The sequence below is a fragment of the Globicephala melas genome, chromosome 14 (genome assembly GCF_963455315.2).
Source record: "Globicephala melas chromosome 14, mGloMel1.2, whole genome shotgun sequence".
Taxonomy (NCBI): Eukaryota; Metazoa; Chordata; class Mammalia; order Artiodactyla; family Delphinidae; genus Globicephala; species Globicephala melas.
In genome coordinates this window covers 58014723-58034870 of record NC_083327.1, presented here as the reverse complement: position 1 = coordinate 58034870, position 20148 = coordinate 58014723, and the positions used below count along the sequence as shown (strand labels likewise).

Genomic DNA, 20148 nt, shown 5'->3' with positions numbered 1-20148 from the left:
AAGTAAAAATTAAATAATTTCCTTCTCTGAAATTGCTGGGTTTTGAAATAGGATATCAGAGCCCAGCACCCATACTACATTTACCAAATACCACTTCCCTATATTTCTATAGACAAAAAAAAAAAAAAAAAATTAAACCATATTCCTTACAAAGGGAAATAGACTACTGGCCAATAAATACCTGAGAAAAAGTGTTCAACTTCAACATTATTCAAACATTATTTAACTGCAAAGGTTTTCATGATAATTTCCAGTGCTGGGGAGAAGAGTCCACAGACACTCCTATAGGAGCCTAAATGGTTACACGTGTTCCGGAGAACAGTGTGACCATGTGTAGCCAGAGAGTTTAAAGGGGGCATACCCTATAACCTAATAATTCTGTTTCTGGGCATTTGTCCAGAAACATACAAGGATATTCATCACATTATTTATTTACAATTTAAATAGAAGAAAAAAATTATACCATATCCTTTAGTAGGTATACTCAACAACAATTAAAAAATATTTAAGCAACCTAAATATCCATCAACAGAGGAATGTATAAAGAAGATGTGGTACATATATACAATGGAATATTACTCAGCCATAAAAAGGAACGAAATTGGGTCATTTGTAGAGATGTGGATGGATCCAGAGACTGTCATACAGAGTGAAGTAAGTCAGAAAGAGAAAAACAAATATTGTATATTAACGCATATATGTGGAATCTAGAAAAATGGTACAGATGACCTTATTTGCAAAGCAGAAATAGAGACACAGACGTAGAGAACTAATGTATGGATACGAAGGGGGAAAGGGGTTGGGGATGGGAGGAATTGGGAGATTGGGATTGACATATATACGCTATTGATACTATGTATAAAATAGATAACTAATGAGAACATACTGTCTAGCACAGGGAACTCTACTTAATGCACTGTGGTGACCTAAATGGGAAGGAAATCCAAAAAAGAGGGAGTATATGTATATGTATAACTGATTCATTTTGCTGTACAGTAGAAACTAACACAACATTGTAAAGCAACTATACTCCAATAAAAAATAATTTTAAAAATATTTTTAAAGAACAATGGCGTAGGAAGATGATCACCGTACAATGCTGAAGTTAAAAAATTAAAGCCAAACTGTATACACACCCATACATATTGCATAATCCAATTTTGTTTTTAAATATATTCAGCATTTCATAGTAAAGTCACATATATGGAAAACCAAAAGAAAATATATCAAGGTACAGTTAATAGTGATTGTCTCTGAATAATGAGTTGGAGTTCATTTTTATTTTATTGTTTATATTCTTCTGTATTTTTAGACTTTTCTACACTTTATTGATATAGTATATTTAACTGACTTAAGGTTTAAGCGAATAACTTTTAACTAACATAACCTCATCTTTTTTCAGTGAATAAGAAAATATAATAGCACTTTCCCCACAGGATTGGGAAAAATGTTTAATCTTCTTAGTACTATTATAACAATGATTGCCTTTTGTTTTCTTTTTTGAGAAAGGATTTTACAAGCCAATTACTGTTAAGAGTGTTAGTGCATTATCTCATGAAACCTCTCAGCAAATATTCATGGAAGGTGCTATTGGAATTTCCAGCTATAGAGACCAGGAAACTTGAGGTTTAAAACAGTTAAGTGACATGCTGCTGATCCCACAGTTACTAAGGGACAGGGCAGGACTTTAACTCAAATCATCTCTATATACTGCTAAATCTGTCATCAACTCCATGACACTTTCCTGACCCTCATTCTCAGGGTCACCACGCACTCTGGTTTGCCATGAGAGTCATGGTTTCCACCTGTCATCACAGCATAATTATGTTCCCTTTCACACAGTCCACCTACTCACTCCTCCCGGCTGCACTCAGAGCACTTCCTCCTCTGTCCTCCCCTGGCACCCTGGCATCCCGCTACCTTTGGACTCTCCACAGTTTAGAAATCATCTGTGCCTGTGTCTGTCTCCCCAGGAGCATGGGAGCTCCTGCAGGGAAGGGACTGTGCAACCAAACTCATCACCTGCTTCCTAAGCACAGAGCTGTTCACAAAGTACACACTCCATAGATGGCACGTTGCACTGAACGTGAAGTGAGTAGATGCCAGCCTCCTAACAATAGCAATAGCAAAGCCATAAAGCCTTCCAGTTTCTGCATCTGTTTGGCCTCTTCTTAAGTTTTAAATGAGGCTTTGTCTTAATCCTTCTAGTTTCACTCTTCACTCTTTCTTTCCTTAGGACATCTCCGCTTCCATGCACCATCTGTATGCTGCCAAACGACCTGATCGCCAACTCCTTTGAGCTTTAAATCCATATTCAGTTGCCTTCTGGACATCTCCATTTGGATGTCACAGGCACCCCAGTCACAACATGATCTTCACCTCCAAGAAGATGCCCTTCAGTGGTCTTATTGGAGGAAACTGCCTGCTTATGCTAGAAACCTGAAAATCACCATTGATTCCCCCACCCCATCACCTATCTCACACCAAGTCATATCAAGTCCATCTCTAAAATGAATCTTAAATATACCTTCTTCCATCTATGATGGTTGCCACTACAACAGTCCAAGTCACTATCATCTCTTTCCTGAAATGTCGTAAAAGCTAACTCATGTCTCCCCACTTTCCCTTGCTCTCTCTAGCCCATTCCTCTTACACGATAAAAGTGATATTTAAATTCACATAGATCTGATCATGTCCTTCCCTGATTAAAATGGCTCAGTGCTTCCCATTGCACGTCTTATGGCCTAGAAGAACTCGCATGGTTTGGCGCTTGCCTCCTTCTGTAAGCTTCCTCTTAGCCCTCTCCCCTGGTCCACAGTGCACCTGACACTAGTGAGAGATAATCCTCATATAGCAATTCAAACAGTACCTGGCACAGAGCAGCACACAATAAGAGTTAGCTGCTATTCTTATTTTTACCATTATCATATTGTCTAGCTATCTGTCCATTTGTCTGTCCATTTGTTCCTCTAATGTGCTCAGCTCTTCCCTTAATCAGGCCATTTGTGAAATTTTTATCTTTTTTGTTATTCAGAGAACTTTCTAACCATCCCCAACCCAGACTAGGTTAGCCCCTAAAGACCTCTCAGGGCAACCTGATCGTTCCCTTTGCAGCACTTTTCCAAATTACACTTAAAATTTATTTGGGTACTAAACTAGAGCATTGGATAGAAGAAAAAGATATGGCACCTAAAGTCAGCTGTAGGGGTCAGACAAATGCAGATTAGAGTAACTCCTCTCAGATCATATAAAGCAGGGATAACAATTAAAATGGAAAAGAAGAAATGGTGAATATGCTTTAGATAGGTACTAAGCCATTCACCCTTAGAATAACCTGATTAAGTGTTAGATTCTGTGAGACACTCAAGGGTGGTGTAGGAATATGAAAGAGGACTAATGGGTTCAGAGTGGTCAGACTTGAGCAGGGCTTATATTAGAAATCATTTTGATTTAATGAAAAGGAAGAAGAAGGGCATTTCTGACAAACACCTAAGTCATGCTGCCAGAATGAATATGCTTGCATTGCAACTGGGGAAAACTGTTAAATGAGTTTCCGTGGGGTAAGGAAACGCCATACTCGTGGGGACCTTTGCAACTTTATATCATGTCCAAGACAATGCAGCCTTGAGTGGGTTTTAGAAGAGAATCTGCTTTTTAAAAAAAATCATATTTAAGAACTATATTTCTGTAGTAAATACAAAATGGTTTAGATAATGAAGTAACAAGTATTGAAGAGTCTACCTCAATTATAATGGGGGCCTAGAAGGCGAATAACTCTGCCTGATGCAATAATATATTGTCCAATTATAAGGAACTTCTGATTGGAACTGTGCTTGAATAGACAGCCATATATTCCACGATGGACTTTCAGGTGACATGGCTCGAAATGGGCTACATTAACACGTTAAGTTGACACACGGGATCTAGCCTCGATGTTCTCGTGATGTGAGATAACAATGCTGCATCTCAGTATTCAATAAGTGTTATCAAATTAATCAAGATGCGCTTAATAAGCCAGATATTCTTTTTACACTTTTAACTATTTTGTGGTTATGAAAGCAGATAATCATTTAGACTTTTAACTCTTTTTATGTCTTCATGTATATCAAATACACTTGTATTCAGTGGAAATTAAAGAATAACGTTGCACGCTGTGGGTGAAGGCTAGATGATTTTAGCTTTGTTTAAAAAGAAAAACTTACTGCGGCACTGACTGGTCCCTGAGCATGTCCTGCAGAATCAGGTTGTTCCACGTATATGGTATAAAAATCAGGTCTAGGGGTAAAATTGAAACAGAGAAAGACGTTACCCATTTGGAATAAAGGTACAAGTTGGGTGTGGGAGATTTGTAGGTCTGGAACTTTGTGGCAGTTTCCTCCTCTTTTTCTCTGGTCTTTCCTTCTCTACAACCAGGCCCAGTGGTTCAGTGGTTCTGCTTGGTTTTGGCAGGGATAGTGGTCTAGCAGGAACTAAATGAGACCTTCCAGGATGTAAGCACTTGTCTGACTCAGTGCTGAAAATCTGTCTTGTTCTTGCTAAGACCTCTCTTGATGAGCCACAGCCCTCTGTATTTCCTACTTTATGACTTTCTGCTGACTCTTTTCTCTGCCACACTAGTTGTTTCTTTAAATGTCTGGTTTTAAGAATAATTCTTGAAAAATGCCTGTAAAAAGGAAACGCCAAGTTTTTTTCCAAAATGGTAATTTAAACTAAGAAATACTTTCATTTTATGCCCACAAACATCCCGCTGTGCCAGCACTTCCCTGACACTAGATATTACCGTTCAGCTTTGGGCAGGTCCAGCCACTTTAACAATGTAAAGACCCTTTCTTCATATGTGACACTTCTGAAATGAAAAGTAAAAATAATTTTTAAAAATTAATCATATCAAAATAACTTCATTATATGCCTGCTCAGGAAGGCAGGTTGATATTTTCAGATATTTTGTGTCCATATATTATAAAAGGGATTCAGTACTGCTCAAAGGGATTCCCGTTTTCAATACCTATATGGAGATACACTCGACTCACTATAAATTCAATGTATATTGTTTTCTTTCCTTCTCATCCATCCTTCCTTCACTGTTCCCCCGATTAAAATAGAAGGCCATTCATTACTATCCATTAGTTCAATTTGTTGATTTTTATTTACTTCATTCATTTATGCATTTATGTGCACTATCTTTTGTCAGACATGATTTGTTCATTTTAAACAGAATTTATCAGTGAGCAAACCAAAGACGACGTCCTTCCTAGAGGTTACATTCTAGTCAAGGAAGACAAACAATAAATAGGCCTAACACATAAATAAATTACAGAGTGTATTGAAAGGTGAAAAATGCTATGGGAAAACAAAAGCAAGACTAGAGCCAGAATAAGGGGCACTGAGAAACTGGAGTGGGAGAATTTGAATTTGAAAGCTTAGTGTGATGAGGCTAAGACAATACTGAGAAGGTAATTTTTGAGCTACAGCCAGAAGGAGGTGAGGGAGCGGGCTGTACAGATACATGGAGTGAGATTGTCTCAGGCAGAGGAACAGCCTGTGCAAAGGCCCTACAGCAGAAGCAAGCCTGGTATGCTGGGGTCACCGAAAAGGTCAGTATGGCTCGAGCAGAGTGACAGAACCCAGCAAAGTAGCTGGAGAGGAGTCTGAGAGGCAGGGGCACAGCAGGGCTCATACCACAAGGGCCTTGTAGGCTTTACTCTTTGCTAAACTGCAAGCCGTTGAAGTTTTTGGTGCACAAGAGTGTCATAATTGGACTTGTTCTTTTAAGTAATTATTCTGGCTAATAAACTGAGAATAGATTATAGGGAACAGAAATAGAAACAGGGAGACGTGTAAAAAGGCAGCTGCAGTAGTGCAGGCAAAAGAGGATGACGGCTCGACCAGAGTGTTAATGCTGGGGGTAATAAAAAGCTCTCAGACTGCATATAATATTTTGAATTAGAGGCACAAGGGTTTGCTGACAGACGGGATGAGGGATGTAAGAGAGAGGAATCAACGTTGACTTCAAGATTGTTTGGCCCAAACAACTGGAAAAATAAAATTACCATCAAGATTAAGACCAAAAAAAAAAAAAATTCTAGGGCTTCCCTGGTAGCACAGTGGTTAAGAATCCGCCTGCCAATGCAGGGGACACGGGTTTGAGCCCTGGTCCAGGACGATCCCGCATGCTGCGGAGCAACTAAGCCCATGCACCACAACAACTGAAGCCCGCGCATCACAACTACCAAAGCCCGCACACCTAGAGTCTGTGTGCCCCAACAAGAGAAGCACTGCAGTGAGAAGCCCATGCACCACAACGAAGAGTAGCCTCCCCTCACCGCAACTAGAGAAAGCCTGCGCACAGCAACAAAGACCCAACGCAGCCAACAACAACAAAAAATTCTAATCATCCCTGCCTAGACAAGATCACATCTGCAGGTGCTTTAGTACCTGTTGTAAGTCCTATATATGGAAGGAAAGGTGCCATTTATAGCCACATCTGATCCTGGCCAAAAGTAGGTACCAGCTTTTAAACCCTGATACATGGCTGTCAGCCAGATCTATAAGAAGAGAAAATTTCAAATGAGTGGAGGTCAAGAGAATAATCAGTTTGAGTAGAAATGGTGCCATTTATGAGAAACTGAACAGTATTAACAGTTGCAAAATTTATTCAACTATTAAAATGTATTTAAATTATTTAAAATTTGTCTTTGTTGCAGTTCAGAAAAGTAATTATCCAGGCATCTACTTCAAAAATCAAAAAACATAGGACAGTAAGAAAGATCATTTTTCAAATTGGTAAAATTGTACAGTTCTTCTTTCCCTTTTAAAGATTTATAAAACAGAATGAGTAAAAACGTTAACAGATAATCTTTCTGAGTAATTTCCAGGTTGATACGTTTATAATACAACATCCAAGTTTCAACTGAAGACAATTTAGGTGAACAACTATACACGTTAAAAAGATTCAAATTATAATTATAAATAGTGGTGAAACACTGTCCCACCCCTAGCCCTTAGAAATTAAAAAGATAAAGTAAAACTCAAAGTGGAGAGAGAAGAGAGATCCACTGTCATGTTGGGAAATGAAGGTTACTTTGGAGCCACAAGGAGAATGCTACATACTGGTTGTCCATGCCACCAAACTGGATTATTTTTCTCCTTTGAAGAGAGTGAAAAGTTCTTGTTGAGGTGTACATCATACATTTTATTGTCAATGATGCCATGTGATTCTGGATATAACCCCTAAAATGATAATTTTTAAAAAAGATTTAAGATAAAATAATAAATTAATAAAACATACATTTAAATTGAAATAGCATAAGACCCATAACTCATATTTGAAAAGATGCCATATACCCTTCAATAGAAAACCCCTGGATCTGAACCCTAATACCAAATATACATACTAGTATTATATATATACTAGTTCCACCGTGGTCTATAGCTGCAAATGAATGACATTAGGCAGATGATTTGGGCTGATGGTTTTAATATAACTCATGTTATTAATAACTGTTTGTTAATTATAGATTCTATATTATAATAATGACTAGCTATTGGTTTTATTGGCAGTAATAGCAAGAAATTTACTACATGGATGCTTTTAAGTATCAGATAGCCTGGCAAATGGGTTAAAATGTGTTACCAGCAATTTAAAAGGAAGCCTGCCAAGTCTCTGTACTTCCTCCCTTCCATCCATCCATCAATCCAGTCATTCCTTCAATTCACATATTTTTATTGAATGCCCATGATACCCTATGCAGTTGTAACTACATTTAGAGAGATTTTTAGGGTCATTATTTCAGAACATTACTATATATATGAATATGAATACATATGCATATGTAGGAAATTAACAGCACTTATGTATAATCCCTTATTTATATATACATGTATAAGTATTATATATTATGTATGTAGACTTATGTATGTGTACATATAGTCAATTCTTGCTATTTGCAATAGTTATGCTCTATAAAGTTGCTGCAAACACTGAATTAGTGAATATTGAACCACTGCTCCTAGAGAAAATAAAGGGTTAGGTTCCTGTGAGCCTCTGGTTACAATATTTTTGTCTACTGATCCATATGTAATCTTGTTTTATGTGTGTTTCTGTTTGAAGATCCCTTATTTAATATATATTTTTAGTTCAGTATAACTCATGACTGAACAAAGCTTATCTAACACACATATCTTCTCCATAAGGTACATCACAGACTTCTTGCTCTTAGGAACACTAGAAATTACTTGAGCACCACACTTGAGGGCCATTGTAAACAGCAAAATCTCCAAGAAAAAAACACAAACATGTGAAAAACATGGCACTAAATAGACAGTGGACTTTGAAAACATTTGTTTATAGAATGAGAGCTAAAAACAAGAAGGCAGAGTATTGCCTTGTTAGACCTCAGCTGGAAACATGTGAGCTGGGTAACTCAAATGTTTAGGTGAATCTGCAAAATGGAATCTGCATTTATACATGCACACACACACACGCAAACACACATATATACATATATACATACATATAATTACTTAAGGACTAAAATTTAAATAAGTTGAAATTACTGTTCCATACTAATAAAAGACTAAATGCAATGCAGTAAAGACATAATATCCTTTGGCAATAAAGCCTGAGGCAGAGAACGCCTTAAGATGTATTCTAAATCTATAAATATTAAATAAGTTAACCTTCCTTTTGTTCATTTTGATCATTTCATGTACGTCTTCTCATACATTGAGGAGAATTCATTTGCTTTACTTGCTTTATCTAAAGAGGTATAGCCAGTTTGGGACTTCCCTGGTGGCGCAGTGGTTAAGAATCCACCTGCCAATGCTGGGGACACGGGTTCGAGCCCTGGTCCCGGAAGATCCCGTATGCAGCAGAGCAACTAAGCCCGTGCTCCACAATTACTGAGCCTGTGCGCCACAACTACTGAAGCCTGTGCGCCTAGAGCCTGTGCTCCGCAACAATGAGAAGCCCGCACACGGCAACAAAGAGTGGCCCCTGCTCACTGCAACTAGAGAAAGCCCGTGCGTAACAACAAAGACCCAACGCAGACAAAAATAAATAAATAAATGTTTAAAAATAAATAAATTTATAAAGAGATGTAGCCGGTTTGAATTCAATTATGAAACAAGAGACTTTATCAAATTAGATATAATAAAAAAAGACTAGGAAAGAAAGAAATTTCCCACATCAGAGTGGCTGTCCTCATACATAGCCTACCATTCCCAGCAGACCTTCAGATAAATGGAGGTTAATCAACAGATCAGAATAGAGGGTATTTCTCACATCCAAGAGGCTATCCTGGCCTGTCACAGAGGTAAATGAACCTAATGCTGGGACACTCATTCATAGTTAACATCTCACAGCCCTGGATTGACCCCATACTGAGACACTCCTTCCCAGTCTGAATTAGCTGTGACTGCCACCACACATGCTCGTGAAATGTGTGACCTGCGGCTTGGCCAGTTCCGCCTAAGCATGTCTGGTGTGGTCAGTTGCCCTTCGGGGGCCTGTCAGTCTTGCCACTGGGCTAAGCACTTACCGTGACAATGGTGTAATGATTTGGGAAGGTTTTGGTCGGATAGACAGGTCTCAGGTATTTTGAATGAATTCCGCATGTTTCTGCAGCAAAGGATAGTGAGAAATTAAGACGTTGTTTCTTCCTCAGAAGTTGTTTGAATAACTAAAACTCTGAACGTGCAAGTTTCACAGAGAAATAGAAAACTAATTAAGGGGTGAATTAGATGGAAAGAGGTCGAAATTCTGATGCTTAAAATTCCTCCATTCCAAGGAATGACAGTTTTCAGGAGAGGAGTGAGTTAAATCAAGGGTCAGGAAAATTTTTCTATAAAGAACCAGATAATAAATATGTTAGGCTTTGCAAACCCATATGGTCTCTGTTGCAACAGCTCAACTCTGCTATTAAGGCCTCTAAGCATCTATAGACAACATGTAAACAAATGAGCATAGCTGTGTTCTAATAAAACTTTATTTGTAGACATTGAAATTTGAATTTCACATATTTTTTTTGCATGGCACAAAATATATTTTTTTTCCCAACCATTTAAGAATGAAAACAATTCTTAGCATTAACAGGCCTTACAAAAACAGGCAGAGTGGGCCGGATTTGGCCTGTGGGCCACAGCTTGCTGACCCCTGAGCTAAATGTATCCTGCTTTACACAGTGCCAGCTTTGTTTGCTTTTGCTGCTCCCCTCTTTCTGACCCAGGTCATTACAACAAGAATTTCTATACAACATCCGCTTCTCAGCCAGTTCTTATACATAAATTATCCAATATAACAAAAGTGAACACGACTATCTAGATAACTGAAAAGGAATTTAACTTGTGTAAATGCATAAGCCCATGCCACAAAGCAATGTTACAAGATGAACTAACTTTCCCACTTATTATTTTCACTCAGTACAGTTTCCATCTGATCAGTGGAGTTTCCTGCGATCTGTTTTCCCCAAAGCACGGCATCAAATTTGCTTTCAGTTATTCTATTGTTTTCATCTGTGCAATAACTCTGCTCAAGGAGGTCAGAACCACTAAGGCACACTGATATTTCCTCTGCAGCAGTGAAGTATGAGAAGTTTTCCATACCAAAATCCTATCAACTCTAATTCTAAAAGAGAGCTTCACCATTAGAGATTCTATTTAGGTTAAAACAAAAAGTGCAAAGGATTGTTGTCCAGAAAGCAACAAACACTGCAACTGGAAATAATGAAGGTTTTCTCAGATAGGCTTGGAACTGGTCTCCTTCCCAGCCTCGAGAACAGTGTTTCCAATATGATCCAGGAATTTCCTCCTTCAGAAGATTCTTGGATCCAATACCAAGTCTACTAAATAGGACTCTGGTGGGGATGGAGGAGGTTGAAAAGTGGAAGAAAAGGAGCTCAAAAAATCTGCATTTCTAGCAAGCACCCCAAGTGGTTCTGATGTACTCGAGTTTGAGGCCTGCTCCAAGACATAACATATAATCAACTTTTTTCTTTCTCAGTCAATACCCCCAATAAATAAATCATGTCCTCAATCAGGGAAAGACGCATTTAATATTGTTAAGAAGTCATGTGATAGAAAATAAAATGAGATCTCATCCACTGATAAAAGAATTTAAGTGGGGAAAACAACCATACAATAGAGAGAGATATAAGGTCAGTTTCTGTTTTTATTTCCCTGAAACATAGGTAAATGGTTCAAATTCTTAAATGCCTAAAGGCACAGAGTATAAAATAAAAAACAAAGCTAAGCTACCAGTGATGTAAAAACATGACACCTTCGTACTTTTAAACAGGACACATCAGTTGACTATCTACAGATTCAAGCTACCATTTTCGATCACCTGCCTTTGAACCAGAGCTATCATAGAATAACTCATCAAAAGCAAGATCTTCTACCATTGTTTCTTCCAGGTCTTAAGAATCTAAATTATGACTGAACAGAATAATTCTGGAAGGACACACAATAAACCAATAAGAATAGTTGCTTCTACAGAGAAAAATGAGGAAGATCAGGAAAGAGAGTCTGTTGGTTGGTTGGTTGGTTTTTTTGTTTGTTTTTTTACTGTATACCCTGTAATGTCACTTGTAGAAGTTTATCATTTGCATGTTTTACTCCTTAAAAAACATATTTTTAAAAAGAAAGTACCAACCGAAAAATATTCTGAAAATATAAATGGAATAAATATATATCCATAGTAACTATAAACTATAAGAAGAAGTGGAAGACTGAATGGATGAGTAGGTGAAACAGCTGAAGAATGTACAGATGCAGCAAAAGCAGTACTAGGAAAGAAGTTCATAGCAATAAACACCTACATTAAAAAAGAAGAAATTTCAAATAAACAACCTAAATTTACACCTTAAGGAACTAGAAAAAGAACAAACAGAATCCAAAGTTAGTAAAAAAGAAGAAAACAGCAAAGATTATAGCAGAAATAAGTGAAATAGAGAATAGAAACACAGTTCCAAAAATCAACAAAATTAAAGTTGGTTTTTTGAAAAGATAAACGAAATTGACAAAGCTTTAGCTAGATTAAGGGAAAAAAAGACTCAAATCAATAAAATCAGAAACCAAAACCAATACCACAGAAATAGAAAGGATTATAAGAGACTGCTATGAACAATTACACCCCACGAACTGCATAACTTAGAAGAAATGGATAAATTCCTAGAAACATACAACCTTCCAAATCTGAATTATGAAGAAATAGAAAATCTGAACAGACCAAAAACAAGTAATCAAAAACCTCCAAACAAAGAAAAAGCCCAAGACAAGATGGCTTCACAGGTTAATTTTCCCTAACATTTAAAGAATTAATGTCAATTCTTCTCAAACTCTGCCAAAAATTTGAAGAGGCGAGAACACACCCAAACTCATTTCATGAGATCAGCATTACCCTGACACCAAAGCCAGAGAAGGATACTATAATAAAAGAAAATTCCAGGCCAATACCTTCATGAATTTAGATGTAAAAATTCTCAACGAAATACTAGCAAGACAAATTCCACAGCACATTAAAAGGATCATACACCACTTTCAAGTGAGATTTATCGTTGGGATGCAAGGATACTTACTACTAGTCTTGTACTATCCCCAGTTTCACATCTAACTTTCCAAGAAATCTGACTTCTAGTTCAAGCTAAATCATTTCTATCTCACCTGACAGTTTGTTGATCCCGGCCCTTCTTTGTCTACTCGCACCCACGTTAGGACAAGACAACAACCTCATGTTCTCACTAGAGTCCATGACCCCTTAGTAGTCACTGATATAACTCACTGCACTGTGGTATTAGTCCATGCTCAGTTTCCAGGCAGCTTGATAAGACACTAGAGATGAGGTTCTAGACTTCCTTAAAGTGATGCCTGCTGTCACATACCTCACCTCAATCCTACCATTCTTGGGAGGTCCTAATCCTAAATCTTTTAACACATCTACTCTTAATTGGACTTCCTAGAAATGAAGAGCCCATTTTGCCTTGGTAGACCTAATTAGTTATGGCTTCACACATTAAAGGATCGAGATGTTGTACAAATGACTTAAAAAATATTTTAAACCTTAGAAAGGAAGGATCTTAATGGCCCAATATTTCACTGGTGTCCTTTCCAACTCTCAAGGGGATGAGCAAATAAAATAATTCCACTTCTAAAGGGGTCCAGTTCAGCCTGGCTAGATAAATTCCCTTTTGGACACAGGATTTGATATCCAGACTACCAAGGGAAATGCAGATAAGGAAATAGAAACTGAGAGTTGTTAATGGCTTTTCAGGCTAAAGTAACTCAGCAGTAAGTGACAAATCCTGAATTTGGAGCCAGTTCTGTCAGAGGCCCAACATCTAAATCTCTTTGCTAAAGATCTACCTCAGAGAGTGTAGGAGAACCTGAAGAGACAAAGCCCCTTATGCTGTAGGGGGGAAGTAATTGATCTTTCTACAGTCAAGGAATTTTAGTGCTGGGATTAGTAGTAGAAATCATTAGGTCTAATCCTCTCATTTTACAAATGAGGAAACTGAGGCCCAGAAAAGGTGATCACCTTACTCAAAGTCAAAAGCTAGTTTTTAATAATTTGGAGAAAAATAAAAAGAGGAAACCAGTAAAATTGTCAGAAATTTTCAGGACCATGGAGGTAAAAGAGGGCCTGGTAGAAGGGGGAAGTAAGAGAGGAACTGAAGGGCAGTGAAGACGATGCGCCCTAGAGCCAACCCTCTGATACTTCTTAACTTTGTGCCCTCGGGTTCTCCATTCTTCTTTATTATTGACTTTATAAAATTGTGTGAAGTCCAAGTACCCTAACTCAGAAGTACATCATGATAAAGATGCCAATAAAAATAATAATTACAGTAACAACTGAAAATCATCCAATGTACACTATGTCCATAGTCTCACAGTATTTCTATGAGGTGGTAAGTGACCATTTTACAGATGAAGAGACTAGGGCACCAACCGTGCAAGTAAACTTGCCGAAGGTCTCAGAGCTAGTAAGTGGTGGAGCCAGGTTCCAGGCACTTTGATTCCAGAACTGGACAGAGATACTGGACTTTTCACTTACTGGAGCCTTGGTATCTGCTGATTCTGTCCAGTCTGCTCAGGCTCCTTCAGGTTCCCATCCTTACTGGTCATATCTACCTTGCTGAGACCCAGAACCCAGGGCTGACAAATGCCAATTTTGAGAGAGTATCCATGAACAGATTTTCACAGAGCAGAAGTTATATTCAAATATAAAACAAATCAAAATAAACAAACAAAAAGATAAACACGCTGCAGAAGAAGGAAGGAGGAGCCAAGAAGGATGAAAATAGCTGTTGTGTAGTAAACGCATCAAACTCTTGAGAGGACCCAGAACTAAGACAAACCGCTAACATTAAAGGTCAGAAAGAAAAGTGTTAGTTAATCTAGACATTAACTAACTAGGTGTCTATCATCTGCATGTCCCTGATTAGAGGAGACTTACTCAGTTTATTGATATTAGGTATTAGAGAACCCCATGTCTGTAAATATTCAGCTCTAAATCCATCCATGGAAAACAAAATAACTGGTGGCAGGTCAAATCTGAAAATGGAAAATAAGAATTTGTCCATTATTTTGATTTTTTAAAAAAGACACTTTTCTGTACTACTTATAATTCTCTAAATTAGAAAACACTAAGAAAATACAGCCAGAAATAGTTCTAAGCCAAGTTTTCCTTTCTCTTTTTAAAAATTATTTCCCTTTACAATCAGTATGTCCAGTACGTTATTAATCCGTAGTAAAAATGTACAGTATTTTTTAAAAGGTGTTACATAACTTATCTGGGTCTTTCAACTTGGAGATCTACCACCCTTTGAGTTCTAGAGTTTAAATAATGTTAGCTAACTTTATTTCTGTTTGCTCCTTGGCACTGGCTATCTGTGACACCCAGGTATACCATATATGAAATTTCTCTAGCCCTGAGTGTTTACAATGACCAGGCAGTGCACTGTGGAGAAAAAGGAAGGGATTGGCCTCAGAAAGACAAGTTTGATTCTCTGCTTCATTCTTTATGAGCTGTTTAACTGAGCAGTTATTCAACCTCTCAAAACTCAGTCCCAACCCACACACCCAGCACTTTGGAATCATTACAACATGGCACATTAGTATCATTGCCTCACCTCAAATAAATGTAGTATTTTACAGGGGCAGGTATACATGGAGCTAATTATTTGTAGTTTTATGGTAGAAGTCAGCAGCGTGCAAGCAGAGCACTAATAAAACATCACCAGAAATGAGATTTTATATTAGAGACATTTCAAAATCCCAGCTTTGGGATGTCCTGGCTGGAGTCATTTAGATCTAAATTCTAATCCTGATCGTAGGACCTTGGGATGTTACTACAAATATTTCAACCATTTTTTAAGTCATTGTTGTAAAATATGAATATAATAACTTAATATAAAAATGCTTTTTAAACAATAAAGCAAACCAAAGTATGTTATGAGTTGGAAGCCACAAGGAATCTAATCTTTTGTTAACTGTTTTGTTCTAAGATGTAAACAGAGTGGGAGAAATTCCACCCTGCCTCTCAGCTACATTCCTGCGTGCCGTCTGTTAAAGGAGAATAAACATGTCCGTTTCCTTCTCACCCTTCTGGGCACTGGGGCTGCTGGGCTGTGCCACACTCTTCTTCAACCCATGAGGTTTCTCCTGAAAAGCATAACATCAAAATCTTTAGATAAGAAAAGAGAAACCAATGTTCAACGGACATGCTCTTTCCAAACGACTTAATTCATGTTACTGCAATGACAAAATTCTTCTAGAACATGTTAAATGCTACTTCACATGTTGGCAAAGTCAGTGCCTCTAGCGATTTGCACAGATTAGTAATCTACACTAACTGAATACCAGGAAACCCATCTTTACCAAGAAAATAAAGGGAATTCCTTTAACTGGAAAGGGACAATTTCTTTTTTCTTTTTTAAATAATGTTTTTTCCCTCAAGGACAGTGTTTTCCCAACTGCTAGGAAAAATGAGTTTAATAAATATAGGTATACAATCTAAAGAAAAATGAAAGCATAAAAAAAAGAGAAATAGCCAATGAGAATTTTTTTTTTTTTTTTTTTTTTTTTTTTGCAGTATGCGGGCCTCTCACTGTTGTGGCTTCTCCCGTTGCACAGCACAGGCTCCGGACGCGCAGGCTCAGTGGCCATGGCTCACGGGCCCAGCTGCTCCGCGGCATGTGGGATCTTCCCGGACCGGGGCACGAACCCGTGTCCCCTGCATCGGCAGGCGGACTCAACCACTGCAGCACCAGGGAAGCCCCAATGAGAATAATTGATATTAACATCAAATGGGGAAAATCAAACAAACAAATTTTTAAGATTGTAACTAAAAGATTACACTCCATGTAACTAAAAAATTACACTCCATCACTCCATGGATGTTTCTGTTTATAAAACATTCCCACTAGTTAATGAAGTAGAAATGATAGAATATGAATGTCATCATTTGCAACCCCTAATGGATCTAGGCAATGATCATCAATGGCTAACATGACCAAAAAAGAGACAAGCAGACAAGATGTTCCTCTTGATGGAAGTAACACCACCACCTGTGAAGGGTACATGGTAAACAGGTGGATAGATAGATAGATAGATAGAAAGAAAGAAAGATAAACACCTGAATCTGAACAGTCCTCTAGTTCTAACTACCAATTTGCAGGAAAAATAGGGGATGACAAACTGTTTAAGTCACAGAGGATGCAATCTGCAAAACCCAGACTGGAAAATTCTACAGGACAAGTGACTCCATTTATCCAACATGTAAATTGCATGGGGTGGAAAAAAGGAAGGGAGAACCCACTTTTAAAGGACTTGAAATATATCAGCCAGTTGCAATGTATGGAATCTGTTTGGATCCTACTTCAAACAAATACTTTTTTAATATTATAAAACAAAAAAATCTGAACACAGATTGGACATTTGTTAACAATAAATAATTATTGAAGACATTTTTAGATATATTGATGGTATTCTAATTTTGTTAAATCTTCATCTTTTTTAGATACAGACTGAAAATATTTATAGATGAATGACATTAACCTTGGGATTTGCTTTGTAGTAATCTAAAATGTTCAAAGAGAGGTTGGAGGTATTTTATTAAGAAAAAAACCCCAAAGCTGGAAAATAAGCAAAAGGAGGACTGATCATTAAACTTCATTTTAATGTCATGCTGGGAATTATTCAAAAAGCCCACCTATGGATTATCTAGTTACCTAGGAGTATATACCTTTATCTAGCTTATTCTTTACCACTTATTCATTTTACAACTTAGTAAGGGTAGGAGTTAATTGGTAGAAAACTAATAGCAATGTAACTGATTCTTATCTGATAGCAGATAAATTGTCCTGTAGCAAAGCAAATCATTTGTGTCCCACCACAAGTTACATCTTTAGTGATTTTATTCCAACATTCTCTCAGTTCTAATCTCTTCGATCCTCTGAGCCAGCTTAACATTCATACTGTATTGGTATGAGACAAGATTGGTCATGAGTTGATCACTACTGAAGCAAGGTGATTGACATATGGTTAAACACACTATTCTTTCCATATGTTAGAAATTCATCATATTTCTTTTCAAAATTCTGAACTTAAAATGTAAAAGTTAGGGCTTCCCTGGTGGCGCAGTGGTTGAGAGTCCGCCTGCCGATGCAGGGGACATGGGTTCGTGCCCCGGTCTGGGAAGACCCCACATGCCGCAGAGCGGCTGGGCCCGTGAGCCATGGCCACTGAGCCTGCGCATCCGGAGCCTGTGCTCCACAACGGGAGAGGCCACAACAGTGAGAGGCCCGCATACCGCAAAAAAAAAAAAAAAAAAAGAGTTATAAAATTAGGGCAGAAGGCAGGAGACCACAAAGCTCAGAGGCACTGTGCTCAATGAACTTATTAGAGAAATAAGCAAACTGCAAACTACACTTGCCTTTGTGAATTTAGGGGGATTTTTAATGACACGATATTCACTATTAAATATCAATTATTATTTAAAAACAGACTTACCATTTCAGGCTTTTACTTTCCTTTCTGGTTGCCCCTTTTAGCGGATTTTCAGTTATATTTTGCATAAAAACTGATTCATCTATTAGTGTAAAGCCTATTTTTTACTGAGGGACTATACTTAATAATGTTTCTACTATAACATTTTCCTCTTATTTAAAAAAAATCAAAATTCACCTTAATCTCTTTTTTTGTCTAAAAATATTACACATGTAAGTTAGTTAACTCTACTGGGTGTGGTGTTAGGAAAAAGGGGTTGATAGCTTGAAGCAATCTTGTTGCTATGTGTATATGACGTTTTTCCTAAGTCTCATCAGATGTGCAGAGGGATTGGTGATTTTTTTAAAAATCTACATCACTTATAAAGTGGCAAAGCAGGTGAAATCAGGCGTTGAATAACCTGGATTCTAACCTTGGCTCTCTGCATTACCTCCCTGCCAGTCCGAAATCAGTCATTTAACTAACTGCTATTCAGGCCAGAGAATCTCTTCTGTGACGTTTTAACTTTAGGATCTGCCGTCCAGTGTCTCAAACCACAAGAATGTCTAGCATAGTCATTGGACTGAAAAAGACCTTGCTTTACAGAACATGTGGAATGTTAACTTTTCTCTTCTCTTCTATAATATCTTTGCTCTGAGCTCCCTTCCTCTATCGTGCACAAAACCCATTTCTTCCCACAGTAAACACATTGGGTCTTTTCTTCCACGTAGAGTGGCTAAAAATTCTTGGACTTGATTTAATGTCTGCAGCCTAGGCCAGCTCTAGGGTCACTGAACTCACGCAGGCAAATGGGTCAACACCTGCTTACCTTGGCAAACACTCTTATAGTCAGCACAGCAGTCTTTCTTCTGTAAACAGTCATCTGAACAAGAGCAAAGGCTGGATTCCAGTCTGGTCTCCCCACAACGAAATTTATTGCACGTCCATATTCGAGCTGGAAAATTACACAATTCGGTTTTGAGCATACAACTTAATTTAAGCATCCAATAACAAAAATACAAATTCCATGCATTTCTTCTTGTATTATCCTATGGTCAAATTCTTGGTTTATCTTCATTCATAAATGAAAATTCATAATACGAATAAGGGGCAATCCACCACTTTTCTTCATTTGGCATGGGTGGCAGAGAGAAATGTAGCTTTATAAGCTGCAGCTCTGGTCTACCTATCAGGTAGACCTCTGAGTCTGGAGAAACTCTGAACACCTGTCCTATTCCCACCCAAGGGTAGGAACTTCCAATGGTAAAGAACTACTAACCTTGAGTGACTGTTGCCACCTAAGAGCAGCCTGCCCAGCCTTATCTAAGGACAGACAACAAGGAAGTGGCAGTGACAACAGAAGTAACAGGAACATGGTCAGGTCTGTAAGAATGTAGGCAGGCAGGGTACCTCCCAGCTGAGAGTGAAAGAAAGGTAGATCAGCTCCCCACCATGCCTCTGATATTTGCCCAGGCTAGGCACTTAATGTGAGATCAGTTTCAATAAATCCCAGTGCTAACAACAGCAAGAGGCTGGACTGAGGCTGCTTCCTAGGGCCACCTGCAGGAAACAGTGACTAGAATCAACATCAGCCCCTGTGCTCAGACAAATGCATTGGCTAGGTGACAGCTGTGTGTTTCAGTCATGCACAGAATTCTTCATTCTCAATTATATACTATGTACTTAGAAAGAAAAGAGTTCTGGAGAGGAATTAAAAGGAGTACAGATCTTACCCATACTAGGCTATACCCTCCTTCTTGCCCTTTTCAGAGAGCATAATTTAAGGAGCTGTACTGTCCTAATCTTCTCTCCTCGAACCACTAGACACCTCCCCCCACCACCTCCTTGATTTCTTAGAAAATTAAATATTGCAAACTGTCTCTTCTGCCTCAAGAACAGTGTTTCTCAAGTTGTGTTCTGTGGACCGCTGGCATCAGAATCGCTAAGAATCACCAGCTTTCCAGTGGAGTCTTATGCATCCTGAAATTTGAGAACCACTAAAAATGAGACTAAATAAGATGAAAAGCCATGAGAAAACTCCCTTGAAACTTGTGTAATTTGACAACATTTCATCTACTGGAGACTGTTATTCCTCAACCTCAACTAAATAAAGTGTGGGTTCTATCTTTAGTACTGAAAGGGGGGTCAGGATTATACTAGATCCTG

General features: G+C 38.1%; 1 protein-coding gene across 1 annotated transcript in view; it reads right to left on the bottom strand.

Moving 5' to 3' along the window:
• ENPP3 (ectonucleotide pyrophosphatase/phosphodiesterase 3) overlaps window positions 1-20148 on the bottom strand; it is a 66162-nt gene that overhangs the window by 35769 nt on the left and 10245 nt on the right. The window contains exons 5-12 of the mRNA XM_030853435.3: window positions 18812-18937; window positions 15597-15657; window positions 14450-14547; window positions 9540-9619; window positions 7111-7230; window positions 6436-6545; window positions 4781-4846; window positions 4203-4275 (exon numbers count right to left, since the gene is read on the bottom strand). Of these exons, the coding sequence (XP_030709295.1) occupies window positions 4203-4275; window positions 4781-4846; window positions 6436-6545; window positions 7111-7230; window positions 9540-9619; window positions 14450-14547; window positions 15597-15657; window positions 18812-18937 (734 nt within the window). The remainder of the gene's footprint in view (window positions 1-4202; window positions 4276-4780; window positions 4847-6435; window positions 6546-7110; window positions 7231-9539; window positions 9620-14449; window positions 14548-15596; window positions 15658-18811; window positions 18938-20148) is intronic.